The sequence below is a fragment of the Ovis aries genome, chromosome 7, assembly GCF_016772045.2.
Source record: "Ovis aries strain OAR_USU_Benz2616 breed Rambouillet chromosome 7, ARS-UI_Ramb_v3.0, whole genome shotgun sequence".
Lineage (NCBI taxonomy): Eukaryota > Metazoa > Chordata > Mammalia > Artiodactyla > Bovidae > Ovis > Ovis aries.
The window spans coordinates 69,828,428-69,844,413 of NC_056060.1; the positions used below are offsets into that span (position 1 = coordinate 69,828,428).

At 41.4% G+C, this 15,986-nt stretch overlaps 1 protein-coding gene across 2 annotated transcripts in view; it reads right to left on the reverse strand.

Annotated features, from left to right (window-relative positions):
• The window catches only part of CCDC175 (coiled-coil domain containing 175), a 79,669-nt gene that overhangs the window by 1,637 nt on the left and 62,046 nt on the right, over nt 1-15,986 (reverse strand). For both annotated transcript variants that reach the window (XM_012181753.5, XM_060418110.1), the window contains 3 exons: nt 13,145-13,247; nt 9,990-10,033; nt 7,959-8,121 (listed from right to left, as the gene is read on the reverse strand). In XM_012181753.5, coding sequence (XP_012037143.3) covers nt 7,959-8,121; nt 9,990-10,033; nt 13,145-13,247 — 310 coding nt within the window. The remainder of the gene's footprint in view (nt 1-7,958; nt 8,122-9,989; nt 10,034-13,144; nt 13,248-15,986) is intronic.

Below are 15,986 nucleotides of genomic sequence, written 5' to 3' on the forward strand. Positions count from 1 at the left end.
AATTCTAAAAATACTCGTGGGTCTCACCCCAGAGATTTGTGGTGAATTGGTCTGCTGAGCAGAGGAAATTTTAAAACTTCCTCTAGGTGACGCTAATGTTTGAAAACTAGGATCTAAACTATTCTTAGCTCAGATCTTAATTTTTCCAAGAGACCTTTAGAAAATTTCTGAGTGAAGTACATTTTTAAGTATTTCTTACTGAAAATTTGATTCTGCTTCAATTACCAGTTCTTTTCCAGAACTAAGAGATCAAAATATAGATAATTACATCAAGTCCTTTTGATCATAATCACAAAGAGATAACTTTAACAGCACAGATTTTTAAATCTTTCTCTAAAAATATCTCTTGGCCTAAAAAAGTCTTCTGTAGAGCACATATCAAGTTAAGACATTTGATTAGTACACAAATTGTTTATCTGTTATCTAAATTATACCATAATACTCAGGGGTTTTTTGAATTTTAAAACAAAATTATTTTTAATACTTCTTTAAAAGTAATCTTTTCAGGTTAATTAGGTTTGCTATACACCAAAAATTTATTTAATTTATAAGAAAGAGTATTAAAGCAAAAAGTAATGATTTTAATTTTCAGGATGAAGCCTGGCATTTCACATTCTGCCAAGCCTATCCCTCATGCTTGCCAACCAGGACCTCCCGCAGATCTCTAATCAGCCACATCAGTACTGTTCCCTGGCCAGTCTATGTCTACTGCTCCTTCAGGGAGACATCCCATGTACTCTCAACACCCCAGAGAACAGAGGTGCCTCTTCACCCTCCATTGCTACTGACTTGGAAGAATCCACTCCAGTCTAATCATCTCTTCACTTGTCTGTTTCTCACAATGTATATGCTTTGAGGTTCAGGGACTGAGTCGTGTTCAAGGTAGTAACTAGCCACATGCTGTAGTGGGTTTCCCAGGTGGCTCAGTGGTAAAAGAATCTGCCTGCCAACGCAGGAGACAGGAGTTCCATCCCTGGGTTGGGAAGATCTTCTGGAGGAGGGCATGGCAACCCACTCCAGTATTCTTGCCTGGAGAATCCCATGGACAGAGGACAGTCCATAGGGTTGCAAAGAGTGGGACATAACTGAGCGACTAAGCTTGCAGGCGTGGTCTAGTGCCAGGCTCAAAGGTACTCAGTATGCTAATACAGCTAGTGCTGTGACTAGGAGCACACCAGACCCAACAGGCCTGCAGTGATACACTGTGTCCAGAAGAGGGTGCACGAGAGGGCTGTTAAGCTGGAAGAGATCAAGGGCTTCTCTAGAAGTACACCAGTGACAGAAGCCATTCGATAGGAAATATCCAAGCGCTGGTAGCTCAGAGTAATTCAAAGGGCCTATTATCTCCTCATGATGTACTCTGCATATGGAAACAGTGTCAGACTTTATTTTGGGGGCCTCCAAAATCACTGCAGATGGTGACTGCAGCCATGAAATTAAAAGACACTTACTCCTTGGAAGAAAAGTTATGACCAACCTAGATAGTATATTCAAAAGCAGAGACATTGCTTTGCCGACTAAGTTCCGTCTAGTCAAGGCTATGGTTTTTCCTGTGGTCATGTATGGATGTGAGAGTTGGACTGTGAAGAAGGCTGAGCGCCGAAGAATGGATGCTTTTGAACTGTGGTGTTGGAGAAGACTCTTGAGAGTCCCTTGGACTGCAAGGAGATCCAACCAGTCCATTCTGAAGGAGATCATCCCTGGGATTTCTTTGGAAGGAATAATGCTAAAGCTGAAGCTCCAGTACTTTGGCCACCTCATGCAAAGAGTTGACTCATTGGAAAAGACTCTGATGCTGGGAGGGATTGGGGGCAGGAGAAGAAGGGGACGACAGAGGATGAGATGGCTGAATGGCATCATGGACTCGATGGACATGAGTCTGAGTGAACTCCGGGAGATGGTGATGAACAGGGAGGCCTGGCGTGCTGCGATTCATGGGATCGCAAAGAGTCGGACACGACTGAGCGACTGAACTGAACTGAACTGAATTACCTCCTCAGGAGGTAAGAAGACTTCAGAAATATTAGTGCCTAATTTGTGTCTGAGGCATCATTCATTACTCCTGTTGCATTGTTTAGTCACTAAGCTGTGTCCAACTCTTTCAGACCCCGTGGACTATAGCCTGCCAGGCTCCTCTGTGCATGGGATTTCCCAGGCAAGAATACTGAAGTGGGTTGCCATTTCCTTCTCCAAATCTCCCTTCCCTAGGGATTGAACCTGTGTCCCCTGCATTGCAGGCGGATTCTTTTTACCACTGAGCCACTTGGAGCAACTAAAGGATGGAGGTTAAATAACGTGTTAAAAAGCAGAGTTGAAATTTGATCCCAGGTCCCCCTTCCTCCAAAGCCCACGAGGTACCACTCCTCCAGGAGCAGAAACAAGTGGAGCTGGAAAATCCAGAGATCCTCTTTTACAGCTCATCTCCATTTCCAGTCTCTAGAGACCTCTCTCCCTCTCAGGTTCTCTCATGGTTCTATGCCCCACCTATAAAATCCATATGACATGAGACTTTACACACATTTGCTTAATAAATTCTTGGCTCTCCCACTGTCAGGGGTTGGCAAACTGCAGGCACAATTCCGCTAATGATGTTGGACCTGAGTAGATGCTACAGAGACCTCATGTGTGACAAAGCCAAAAAAATACTATGGCCCTTTAGTATTTGCACACTTTTGTGCTAGATTATGAGTTCCATTTGGTGGGGATTATATCTGTTTTCATTGACCACTATAACCCTAGAGCCTAACATGGTACTTGGCACAAAATAGGCTTCAGTAAATACTTCTGGAATTCAGTGTAGAGTTAGTAGTGAAATGTGGATGCTACCCTAAAAACAGGAGGAATTTCAAGTATCAGTATGGCCAATTAGGAACATTTCAGTGGCTGCAAACAGCGCTGGCTTTTTACACTGAAATTCCTCCATTCAAAAATCTATTGACTGAAAATATATTCAATATAAATATGTTTTTTTCTCATAAAATTTAGTGATATTCTTTTCATTTCCAACCACAAAAGGAGAACATTTTAATTTTTCCAGAATAGGCATCACATAATAGAGCTTGTTCATCACTGAATGGTCTAGAACAAAGAAATCATCACATCCCTATTCTCGTCTCAGTGGATATGATCCTTAGGGTTTGCCATGTTGCCAAGAAAGCACACCCACTCCATGCGTGATCAAAGGAAAAGGTACCTTACAGAGTTTGGCAAACATCTACTGTTTATCTACTGTTCGCCTAAACAGTAAATACTTTAGGTGGGGTGAGTCATGGAGTCCCTGTCACAGTGTCTGTCACTGTAGCACAAATGCAGCCAAATTTAATGTGTGAATGTATGAGCACGGCTGGGATTGAATAAAACTTTATCTCCGCATATAGAAATTTGAATTTCATATAATTTTCTAGTTGGTGGTGGTGTTCAGTCATTCAGTCATGTCTGACTCTTTGCAACCCCTTGGACTGCAGCATGCCAGGCTTCCCTGTCCATCACCAACCCTTGGAGCTTGTCCATTGAGTCAGTGAGGCCATCCAACTATCTCATTCTCTGTAATCTCCTGCTCCTCCTGCCTTCTATCTTTTCAAGCATCAGGGTCTTTTCCAATGAGTCAGCTCTTTGCATCAGGTGGCCAAAGTATTGGAGCTTCAGCTTCAACTTTACTCCTTTCAGTGAATATTTAGGGTTGATTTCCTTTAGGATTGACAGGTTTGATCTCCTTTCTGTCCAAGGAACTCTCAAGAGTCTTCACCAGCATCACAGTTTGAAAGTAACAGTTCTTAGGTGCTCAGTCTTCTTTTTTTAATTAATTTACTTTAATTGGAGGCTAATTACTTTACAATATTGTAATGGTTTTTGCTATACATTGACATGAATCAGCCATGGTCCAACTCTCACATCCATACATGACTACTGGGGAAACCATAGCTTTGACTAGATGGACCTTTGTTGGCAAAGCAATGTCTTTGCTTTTTAATATGCTATTTAGGTTGGTCATAACTTTTCTTCCAAGGAGTGGAATTTCATGGCTGCAGTCACCATCTGCAGTGATTTTGGAACCCAAGAAAGTAAAGTTTGTCACTGTTTCCACTGTTTCCTCATCTATATGGTATGAAGTGATGGGACCAGATGGTATGATCTTAGTTTTTTGAATGTTGAATTTTAACCCAGGTTTTTCACTCTCCTCTTTCACCTTCATCAAGAGGCTCTTTAGTTCTTCTTTGCTTTTTGCCAAGGCGTGGTGTCATCTACATATCTAAGGTTATTGAATCTGGTATTGGCCAATATTATCCTTTTGATTTTTTCTAACCATTTGTAAATAAAAAAACCATTCTTAGCTCTGAGCCCTACAAATATAAGAGGGAAGCAGGTTTGGCCCCTTGGTTGTAGTTCAGTGACCCTTGTTGTAGACAATAAGACTTGCTCAGGAATCTCCACAACATTGTTGATATCTAGGAACACAGGCAGCAACTGAGAATAGGGGAGGAGTTTAAAACTAACAGCCTCCAAGCTTCAACTTCTCTAAAGTTTTCATCAGACTACAACAAACTTTCCTTACAGTTTGTGGTTTGGTTATAATGACAACCTGAGCAAAAACTGTGATCATTGAAAACCGAGGTGAGTGCTCTCCAAACTCTCTTGAGTTTGTATCATGTGCCCCAGTTTATTTATACTATAAATACATATAATGATGTATATAATATCAGACAGAAATTTTAAAATATAACAAAATTTTTCCAGTAGTCATGTATGGATGTAAGAGTTGGACCATAAAGAAAGTTGAGTGCTGAAGAATTGATGATTTTGAACTGTGGTGCTGGAGAAGACTCTTGAGAGTCCCTTTGACTGCAAGGAAATCAAACCAGTCCATCCTAAATGAGATCAGTCCTGAATATTCATTGGGTTGAAGCTGAGACTCCAATACTTTGGCCACCTGATCTGAAAAACTGACTCATTGGAAAAGACCCCGATGCTGGGAAAGGTTGGAGGCAGAAGAAGAAGGGGACAAAAGAGGATGAGATCATTGCATGGCATTGCCAACTTGATAGACATGAGTTTGGGCGAGCTCTGGTGGTGGTGGACAGGGAAGCCTGGCATGCTGCATTCCCTGGGGTCGCAGAGTCAGACATGACTGAACAACTGCACAATAATGATGATTATGTTCTTGTTCTGTCTGGCGGGAATACCATCACATGCCAAAAATGTTAAAATTTTTGCCTGATGGTGTGTATATGTGTGTGTGTGACTTTTATGTCTTTCATACTTGTGATGTTTCATAATTAATATTAACTGGAACTTGTTCCAGTTGCCTAGAATAAGCACAGCTTAAGAGTCATGTATACTGATTGCCTATCAAATGAACTTAAATTTTAATTAAATGATTGTACCATTTGGATGATATAAAAATGAATGCCACATACTGGATTGACCCATTGTGCATGTGCGTGCAGTTGCGTCCGACTCTGAGACCCCATGGACTGTAGCCTGCCAGGCTCTTCTGTCTAGGGAATTTTCCAGGCAAGATTACTGGAGTGGGTTGTCATTTCCTTCTCCAGGGGATCTTTCCACCCAGGGACTGAACCCATGTCTCTTGCATCTCCTGCACTGGCAGGCAGGGTCTTTACCAGCTAAGCCACCAGGGAAGCCCATTATTTATATTTTATTTGGGTTGATTTTCACACAAAGCAACTATTAATATTACTCTCTTCTGGACACAATATCGTAAATTGAAATGGAAGTAAAAATTAAAATCCATGCTGAAAATGGAATATACAAACTGACAATGGCCAGACCATACATGACAATAGACCGATGAATTGACCATATACACAGTTAGCCCAGAATAGTCATAATTTGATCAATGACTGCCAACTTCCCTCCTCTATAACCCTTCTTCTAACTCAGGACCAACCAGAGAAGAGCCAAATGTGCTCACTAACCCATCATATAGGCCATCCAGCTTCCAGTCAGCCTGTTGCCAGCAATGCCGACAACCTGAAGCTTTCCTTCTCCCCGCCCCCAACACTAAACCTCTCCCCCTCCCCTGCCTGCCTCTGAATCTCTGCCCAACACAAGTGATGGTGACACGGACTCCCTTGGTCTACCAAGCTTTTTGCCTCAGCGTGTTCTCATCTGGGGGGCCTTCCATTATTTCCATGCTGCGGTCCTCCACTTTCAATAGGTTATCAGTTCTCAAAGTACAAGAAAAGGGGAATACGGCCTCAGTTTTTCAGTGGGTTTAGCTTTTCAATATAGTACATTTGCTCCAATGTAAAAATTCCATCAGGTTTCAGACAAAAAGGGAAGATTTCCCCTTGTGAAAACAGCGCAACTGAAGAAACTATTTAGCTCTTAAGTGTCTACTTGATCTACAGTTACTAGGGATGGCCTGACCTAATAAAGAAAACTCAGAGTTAAGCAGGATGCACAAAGACTCTTTATGCAATAAGATATCATGAGTATAGGGGCTTCCCTGGTGGCTCAGGGGTAAAGAATCTGCCTGCAGTGCAGGAGACTCGGGTTCAGTCTCTGGGTCATGAAGATCCCCTGGAGGAGGAAATGGCAACCCATACCAGTATTCTTGCCTGAGAAATCCCACAGACAGAGCAGCCTGGCGGGCTTCAGTCCATTGGATCACAAAGAGTCTGACATGATTGAAGCCACTGAGCATGCATACATAATAAGTATCATCAAGGTGGAACACGATGACAAACACAGCTTTTTGTTTGATAAGAAGATTCACCCACAAAGTTCCTTAGTGGCTGCTAAAACATTATTTCTTTTATCAAGCAACACCCTCAGAACACTGTTTTTTTGTGTTTCTTTTGTTTTTTTACCAAATATCTGCTGCTAAGTCACTTCAGTCGTGTCCAACCCTGTGCGACCCCATAGACGGCAGCCCACCAGGCTCCCTCGTCCCTGGGATTCTCCAGGCAAGAACACTGGAGTGGGTTGCCACGTCCTTCTCCAATACATGAAAGTGAAAAGTGAAAGGGAAGTCACTCAGTCATGCCCGACTCTTAGCGACCCCATGGACTGCAGCCTACCAGGCTCCTTCGTCCATGGGATTTTCCAGGCAGGAGTACTGGAGTGGGTTGCCATTGCCTTCTCCACCAAATATCTAGATGTTTTTAATTGTGCCACTTTCTTTCATTTTACTTTTATTTCACTTATTTTTTACAACTCACCTTTAGTATGGCTTATCTAATGATGATGCTCTTAAATCTTAATAACCTCTAAAAGATCTGTACACTTGTCAGATGATACCATTTTCATTTCACCTCCCATCTCTCCCCTATGCTCTATTCTCCTTCCTTCTGACAGCGCCCTCTACCTCCACCATCCCACCTTTTCAAGAGATTGCAGCCCTGGGACCCTGGGCTGTGCTGGCAGAGGATTCACCTCTGCTTCTCACTGCAGTCCTGGTATGGACAGTTCTGTGGCCCTGGTGTCTAACACGACTCTAGAGTAGGGACTGAGGATGAAGGTTGATCTTCCTCTGAAAAGACTGGGTTGCTTGCTCTTGAGTCAGTTGTGTTATAATTGATGTGTTAACATCTCAGAAGACCCAGAAAGCATCGTTAGACTTTCAGAGAAGGCAACAGTTCCTGTTTCTAATGCTAAACTCAGCTCAGGAAGAAAGGGCAAAATGATGTTCAATATTTTCTTTTAAGAAGACAAGGAAGCATGTAAAAGAGTTTAAAAAGATTTGGGGGGAGGAATATTTTTAAAAATCATAAAGAAGTTGAGATTCAGTTATTTAGGAGACTCACCAAGATAAAAGGGAGGTTTGCGCAACACTGCTACATTGCCATATTCAATCCCACATTCAGTGAACATATGTGATATTACTGGGAATAGATTATTGCAGATAACTAAATTATTGGTTGGCATTCATTCGGGGGGCTATTTTTGATGTCACCAGTGACAGTAAAACAGCAGAAAATTCTTGAGATGTTACTTACTGAGAAAGTCTGTCTCCGATTCCTGTTCCATAAGACTACGTATCTCTTCAAGGTCTGATTGAAGCCAAGTACTGATTTGCTCGATTTTTTCATCTCTTTCACCCAGCTTGTCTATCAGATTTTTTATTTCTCTCAAGGTCTCATTACCACTTTCTGTCAGTTCCTTAAAAAAAACAGCATTTGGGGGTATGTGAATGTAAATAGCAACAAAATAATTAAAATATCTTGTACAAGTGAGTCATGCACAAGACAAAAATACATACACAATATTGGTACTAGTTGTGTAAAGTAAGTGTCTGTACATAGAAAATTCACAAAGTTCTGTACAGGATGTTAGAAAAGTGGATTAACAAATGAGATTTAATAGAATGCTCACTAAACTCAAAATTTCAACTGGGTAGAGTAGTAGTGGTGGTGGCGGCAGCGGCATAAAAAAGCCAGCTCATCTTAGGAGCACCACAGAACTGCAGAGGAGACTCAGTGCGGCTTGCAGCTTAAGAGAAGGAATTTTGCAATCAGGGAGATCTGAGCTTTAAATCCCCGCAAATTCATCAGTGGGCTTCCCTGGTGGCTCACATGGTCCTGCAATGCAGAAGACCTGAGTTCAGTCCACGCATTGGGAAGATCTCCTGGGGAAGGGAATGGCCACCCACTCTGTATTCTTGCCTGGAGAATTCCATGGACAGAGGAGCCTGGAGGGCTATAGTCTGGTCTTGGGCAAATCATTTCAATTGTCTGAATCTCACCCAGTAGCTTCATCTAAAAAAGGCATTACTAGCACTTCTCTTGGAGAAGGCAATGGCACCCCACTCCAGTACTCTTGCCTGGAGAATCCCATGGACAGAAGAGCCTGGTGGGCTGCAGTGCAAGGGGTCGCGAAGAGTCAGACATGACTGAGCGACTTCACTTTGACTTTTCACTTTCATGCATTGGAGAAGGAAATGGCAACCCACTCAGTGGTCTTGCCTAGAGAATCCCAGGGATGGGAGAGCCTGGTGGGCTGCCATCCATGGGGTCGTGAAGTGTCGGACACGACTAAGCGACTTCACTTTCACTTTTCCCTTTCATGCACTGGAGAAGGAAATGGCAACCCACTCCAGTGTTCTTGCCTAGAGAATCCCAGGGACGGGGGAGCCTGGTGGGCTGCCGTCTATGGGGTCGCAAGAGTCGGACACGACTGAAGCGACTTAGCAGCAGCAGCAGCAGCAGCACTTCTCTTAGCCTCTGTTTAAGGGTTAAACAAGGATCACAGGTAATCTTTAGTTACTTAGAAAGTAGCAGAACCAGGATCTATATTCCAGTCTACCTGCTTCTAAAGCAGGGAGAGATGGAGATGGTGCATAGCTGGTAAAATGTGGAGGAAAGAGAGAGTTCAGAACTGACAAATTTGTCCTAAAATAATCTGTCTTCCGTTTATGCTTGGAAATAAAAATGTCATTCCCACTTTAGTTGAAGTGGTAGAGTGGGAAGATAGCTTCCCAAAGGATTAAGATTTCATAATGACATTTTATATTCTTAAGAATAAGACAACAGGCCCAAAATGGAGTCACTTACACTAAATCCCACGTCACCAAACTGAGAGACTTAATTAGTTTCAGTTCTCTTAGAAATGGAATCTTAACCAGTCCATCAGGAATTACCTGATCAGCACAAAATAGGTAATCTGCCTGGTTGATTCCTGCCATCCCTGAAAGGGAAGTGGCCTTACAATATGGAACCTGCCATTTTTTTCCTGGAATGACTTCCTTGCCCTTGCTCCCTCTGCCTATAAAAGTCTTTCATTTTGTACAGATCCCCAGAGCTTCTTCCTGTCTGCTAGCTAAAATGCTGCCTGATTTATGAGGTGTGGCACAAAGCCAATAAAATCTTTAAAACTGATTCAGTTGAGATTTGTTTTATAACAACACAAAAAACACATTTTAGGATGTGATGATCACATGAGCTCTGTCTTCCTTCCTTACACACACACTTATTAGGTAGGTAGATATCTCAAAAATATGATACTTATGAAGGCAACATAAAAAAGCTCACCTTAAGTGCAGTCCAAAATTCAGCCCACAAATCCGAATATTGTGCTAAATTAAAGATTTTTAAATGCAAAGGTTACTGAAATAATTTGAACATTTTATTAAAGTAATGCTATTTGTTCCTCAAAAACCATTTTTATCTATAAGTTTCTACTTCTGAAATGTCAGACTAACACTTGCCCTCCCACTATAAAAAAGGAGAAAATGGGACTAAATATATAAAACAAATAAATTTGCTGCAATATCCAGTTTTCAGATACTGGAGGATGGACAACCCAGAACGGTGACACCAAAAGAAGGGAGCCCTCCTCCAGTCACTGGGCTCTCCTGGCGGGATGCAACCTGAGCAAGGCAGGCTTGCACACAGACACGGAAATCTGTTCAAAGATTAACAAATCAAATCCAGCAATATATGAAAACAGTAACAGCTTTTGAATAAGTGGATCTTATCGCAGGAGTGAAAGATTGGTTTGACATTCCAAAATCAATCAGTGCCATTTTCCGCACTAACCTTGTAAAGGAGAAACACCACCTGAGCGTTTCAGTAGCTGCTTGAGTCGCTGAGGTCATTCACAATGGCACTGCATGCCGATGTGACGGACCCCCTCCTAATACCCTGGACACCCACCCCTGTGAGCTCCCCTACCTGTGTCACACACCGCTGCTGGGGGAATCAAATGCATGCACTGGGATGCAACTCGACCGTAACTCCACTGGGAGAGGCCGCCTGCAGGCTTGCACCTACTTTCCACCAAGCCCTTTTCCCTTCCCTGATTTTAGTCGGTATCCTTCACCGTAACAGACAATAACCATCAAGTATAACAATGTCTGAGTCCTGTGAATCCTTCCAGCTAATCACTGGGACTGAGGATGTTCTTGAGGACCTCTGAAACTTTACTAACAGCTGTGAAATCTTACCGAGAAAAATTAAGTAAGTTCTAAATAAATGGAGGTATACACTGTATTCTTGTATTGGAAGTCTTCACTTTGTTAAGATGTATATTCTCTTCAGATTGATTTATAGATTCAACACAAACTCAATTAAGATCCCAGCAGAGGTATGTGTCTGTGTAGATTAATTAGCTAATTCTAAAGCTTATACGGAAATCAAAATATCTAAAATAGCCAAAATGATTCTAACAGAGAAGCACAAATGAGAAGAACTTGCATTACATGATTTCCGGATTGAATATGAAAATATAGCAATCAGGACAGTGTGATGCTGGTATAAATTCAGATACTTAGAATAAAGGAACAGATTCATAAAACTGATTTTTTAAAAAGTCATTGAGTAATACAATGCTAAAAGGAAAGTCTTTTCAAAGATGATGCTGGAACAACTGAATATGCATAAGAGAAAACCGTTGTATTTCAACCCTTACCTCATACCATGTGAAAGAGTTAACTTGAACCAGGGATCTAGACATTAAAGCTAAAAAACTAGTTGGTGATGGATAGGGAAGCCTGACATGCTGCAGTCTGTGGGGTCACAAAGAGCTGGACATGCCTGAGCGACTGAACTGAACTGAACTGAAAAACTAATAGAGAAAACATAGGAAAAACTCTGCGAACTAGGCTTAGGCAAAAAAGGACACAAAACATACTCATGCTAAAAAAGACAAACTAGATAAAGCAGGCTTTGTTCAAAAGACAATTTTAAACTTTTTTCTAGGGCACCATTAACAAAATGAAAAATCAAGCCTTAGACTGAAGAAGGACTAATTTCCAGACTAGATAAATATTTTCACTCAATAAGAAACACAAATAACACAAAGCAAGGGGCAAAGATTTGGAAAGACATGTGGCACTGACTTTTAAGGTCAAGTCACAATGCCATGAACTCCTGCTTTGTTTTCTTGGAATGTTAGCTTTTGCAACACAGCAGGTCAAGCAACTACACATATGCAGAGGCCACATAGAGGTGTTCTGGTTAACAGTCCCCCCTGAGTTCAGCTGAGAGCCAGCATCGACACCAGACACATGAGTGAGCGGGTCTTCAGATGACTCCAGTGCCCAGCTGCTGAATTACCCCTCAGCCATCAAGTTGCCCCAGCTGATGTGAAGTAGAACAGGCAGGAGTTGCCTCCACTAAGTTCTAACCAAATTGACAATTTGTAAGCAAAGCAATCTGTAATGATTGCTATGTTGTAACAGATAATTTGTCAGCAATACAACATAAAAAATGATATGTAAGTGGCCAAAAAACACTAGAAGATACTTAACAACCTTAGTCAATAGAAAATCCTAATCAAGAGGAAATGCCATTTCATAGCTACTAAATGGTTAAAATGACAACAATTTTAAGTGCTTTGACAATTTTAAGTGCTGGAGAGGATGTGGAGTATCCCATTGCTATTAGGATAATAAGTCTGTACAACTACTTTGGCAAACAGGCTATTTCTTATAAATCCAGTGATTCCCCTCCTTTGTATTTACCCAATAGAAACTCGGATAAATATTCTCAAAAACACAAATAGTAACCCCCAAATGGAAACAATTCAAATGTTCCTCAGCTAGTGAAGGGATAAACAAAATATGGTACATCCCTTTAAAGGACCACTACCATACATCTCCTTCCCTGGTGGCTCAGACAGTAAAGAATCTGCCTTGCAATGTAGGAGAGCCAGGTTTGATCTCTGAGTCAGGTAGATCCCTTGGGAATGGCAACCCACTCCAATATTCTTGCATGGAGAATTCCATGGATAGAGGAGCCTGGCAGGCTACAGTCCCTGGGGTCTCAAAGAGTCATACAAGACTGAGAAACTAACACACTTTCACTATACAGCTATAAAAAAGCAAACAAGGATATATGCAGCAACATAGATGGATCTTTAAAAAGTCTTCTGAGTAAAAGGAGCCAGGTACAAATCAGTACATGTTCTATCAGCCCGTTCTATCCAATCCTTAAGGACAGAAGGCACTGTCCTTCAGTGGTTTCTAGGAACTGGAAGCAGACTGGGAAATCAACCATAAAGAGACATAAGGGATGCTTTTCAATGACGAAAATGTTCTGTATCTTTCTGGTGGTATGTACACGTGTCAAAACTCATTGAACTTAAGATGGGTACATTTTATTATATCAAACCAGTAACATTGATTTCAACAAAACAGAACTTTATTTTTTTATATGTAAAAGGTCACTCATGACACATTACTTACTCTGAAGTTTTGTCAGCTGACAAGGCAGGTCACTTGAGGAGCACATGAGGTCTTCTTCTCCCCTTTCATATTGCTCTATGCTGTCCTTTAGGTATGCAATATACTGGAAATTAAAGGTGTATGGTTGCTTTAAGCTGTTGAATTATAGTAGGTTAATTATCTGTGTAGTCACTTAGCAAACATTTATTGATCCCTCCTCTGTGTGTCCTGTCATTCTACCTGCCAAGGTGACAGTGGTAAGCACAGCCCTTGCTAAGTTAACGTTCTGGTGAGGGAAATAAAGGACCTTGTTTCCTAGTAAGCATTTCAACTTCACCCAAATAAACATGATATTCTGAATTTGCCACACAAATGAACTAAAAGGTATGCTCCCTAAATGCACTGTGTCCACAGGAAAAAAATTTTCCTTTTGGCAAAATGTGTGTTCAGTATATGCTATAAGGCAGCAACGTTGCCTCACTGGAGGTATTCATAGGGCCTCAGAGAGATGAATTATCAAGTCAGGAGACCCTATGGAATTGCTCACTCTAGTTGGATGTTTCATTGGGTTGGCTGGCAGTGACAGCAGTGGTTTGGATATCAGAGACATGGCTTTCTGTTCTAACCACCCAGTGCTCAGGAACTCTAAAGTCTGGGAACTCTGAAAATGTGGGCTTTGGGATATAAAGTAGGCACTGGCTCAGTTCCAAGAGAGAAATTGTCAAACTCTAGAAACTACTGATAAAAATCTTAGAAGTGGTCCCAGTGCCCCAGAAGACATGGACCTGTTCCATAGGACTGTTCATGAGGATGTGCCAGAGGGGCTCTGCTGCAGCCTTACCCTGTGTCAGTCTTTGCACAGCTTGCTGGCAGGTTTTATAGTAAATCTAAGTGAAAGCTGTCATAAGCCAAATCCAACTCATCATTCCTGCTCTCTTTGAACATGGATCATGTTTATAGACTTGTCTAGTTCAGGCGGCTTCCTGTAACTCTCTATTAGTCCCCTTTTCAGTCTTTTAGTCCCCTTTTGGTCTCCACTTCTACTGTTTCTTCTTTCAAAACTATCTTTCTTCCCAACTCTGTTCACACCTCACTGTTCTCATTAGCTATCCTCAAGGAATCTCACTATCTCCCACGTGTTAAATCTACCTCTATGCTAACAGCACCAGGTCACATTTTTTCCTGGAGCTCCTCACCTGGTGTGATTAAATGCTCGTGCTCTGGGTGACTACGGATATGTGTCCTGGGTGGATTGTCACACCAAATCGTAATTATACATTTGTATACCTGTCTCCCCAGCCAGACTGTGAACTTTTTAAGGGTTTGGGACAGTGTCTTGCCCATCTTTGTATTCACTGTTTCTTCCCTAGAACTTGGGACCCAGTGATGCTTAAAATGTTTGTTGAATGAAGGAATGAGATCATCAAAACAAAGAGTGATGAATGAATAAGATATAAGCATAGGGTCATCCAGGGCCTAGTAGAGGGATCTTGAGTCCAAAACAGAACTTTTAGAATCAATGTTTCACATAGTCATCCATTTGCTCACCCATTACCAAAATAGCAATGAAAATTCCAACTAAATCAATAAATACTCTACATCATCTTGATAGGAAGACAGTCTTGTGGAATGTTTCATAGGTGGATGAAATTCCTTACAAGGTTGTTTCAAGGCTAGAAGGATGAAGATGTTGGATGTGTGTGGGTTACTACCAGTGGCACCTGGGCTCTGTGGAGCACATCTGCCTTTTCAAAGTAGACTCATATCTCTTATGGCATTTAATTATGCTGAAAAACACATGATATTAGACAGATAATTGTTGCCATTTAGAGTCTTAGAGCTGCAGGACTGCCCAAAGTCACACTACAGGGTTACTACTGAGGGACAGACTCAAATAAGTAAATCTTAAGTATTAATAAGCAAAACGTAATCTTTTGAGATTGAGACTTTCATTTTAGGGGTTGGATGAACAAATTCCTTTGCTATAAAAAGAACTACCATCAATCTGAAACAATCTAACTTTTAAAACGGGCACAAGACTCAACAGATACTTCACAAAGAGGGTCTCCAAGTGGCGAACAACATACAAATCATTTCCTGAATCATCAGGAAAATACAAATTAAAACCACAGTGGGTCACCTCTACACACCCTCCAGAATGATTAAATAGAAAAAGGCTGAATTTCGCCTAGAATCAGGAATAACTATGCTCTCTTACACTACAGACAGGAGTGGCAGTTAGTGCTATGTCCTTGGGAGCCTGCCCCTGTGCACTAAGGTGCACCATGCGACCCTCTATGGCTCTAGAATGCCACTTGAGCTGTTTACCCAAAAGAAATATGTAACTACATTCATCAAAACACACGCAATAGACTTTTCATGGTAGTAGCCCAAATTAGAAACTCTCCAAACCCCCATCAAGAGCAGAGTGTATAAACTATAGTATAGTCATACAACGGAATACAATACATACAAACAGTAAAATACAATACAGAACTGAGAATGAATGAACTGTAACTTCACTCAATAATAATAAGAAACCTGGGAAGCATAATTTTGGGCAAAAGAATATGTGTTGTATCATTCCATACATATAGTGTTCAAAAACAGGTAGAACTCGTATATAGTGTTAAAAGTCAGTATAGCATATTGTGGGAGAGTATACTATATGATATAGTATATTGTGGGAAGGTCAATGACAGGAAGCCCATAGAAGATACAGAAGACAGTATCTGGATTCTGTCGATGGATGCTTTGTTTCTTGATCTAGGTGTTGGTTATTCAGTGTGTTCATTAAGCTGTGTATGATGTGGGCACTTCTCTCCGTGTACTTTAAGTTTCACTTAGAAAGTTTCAAGAGTTA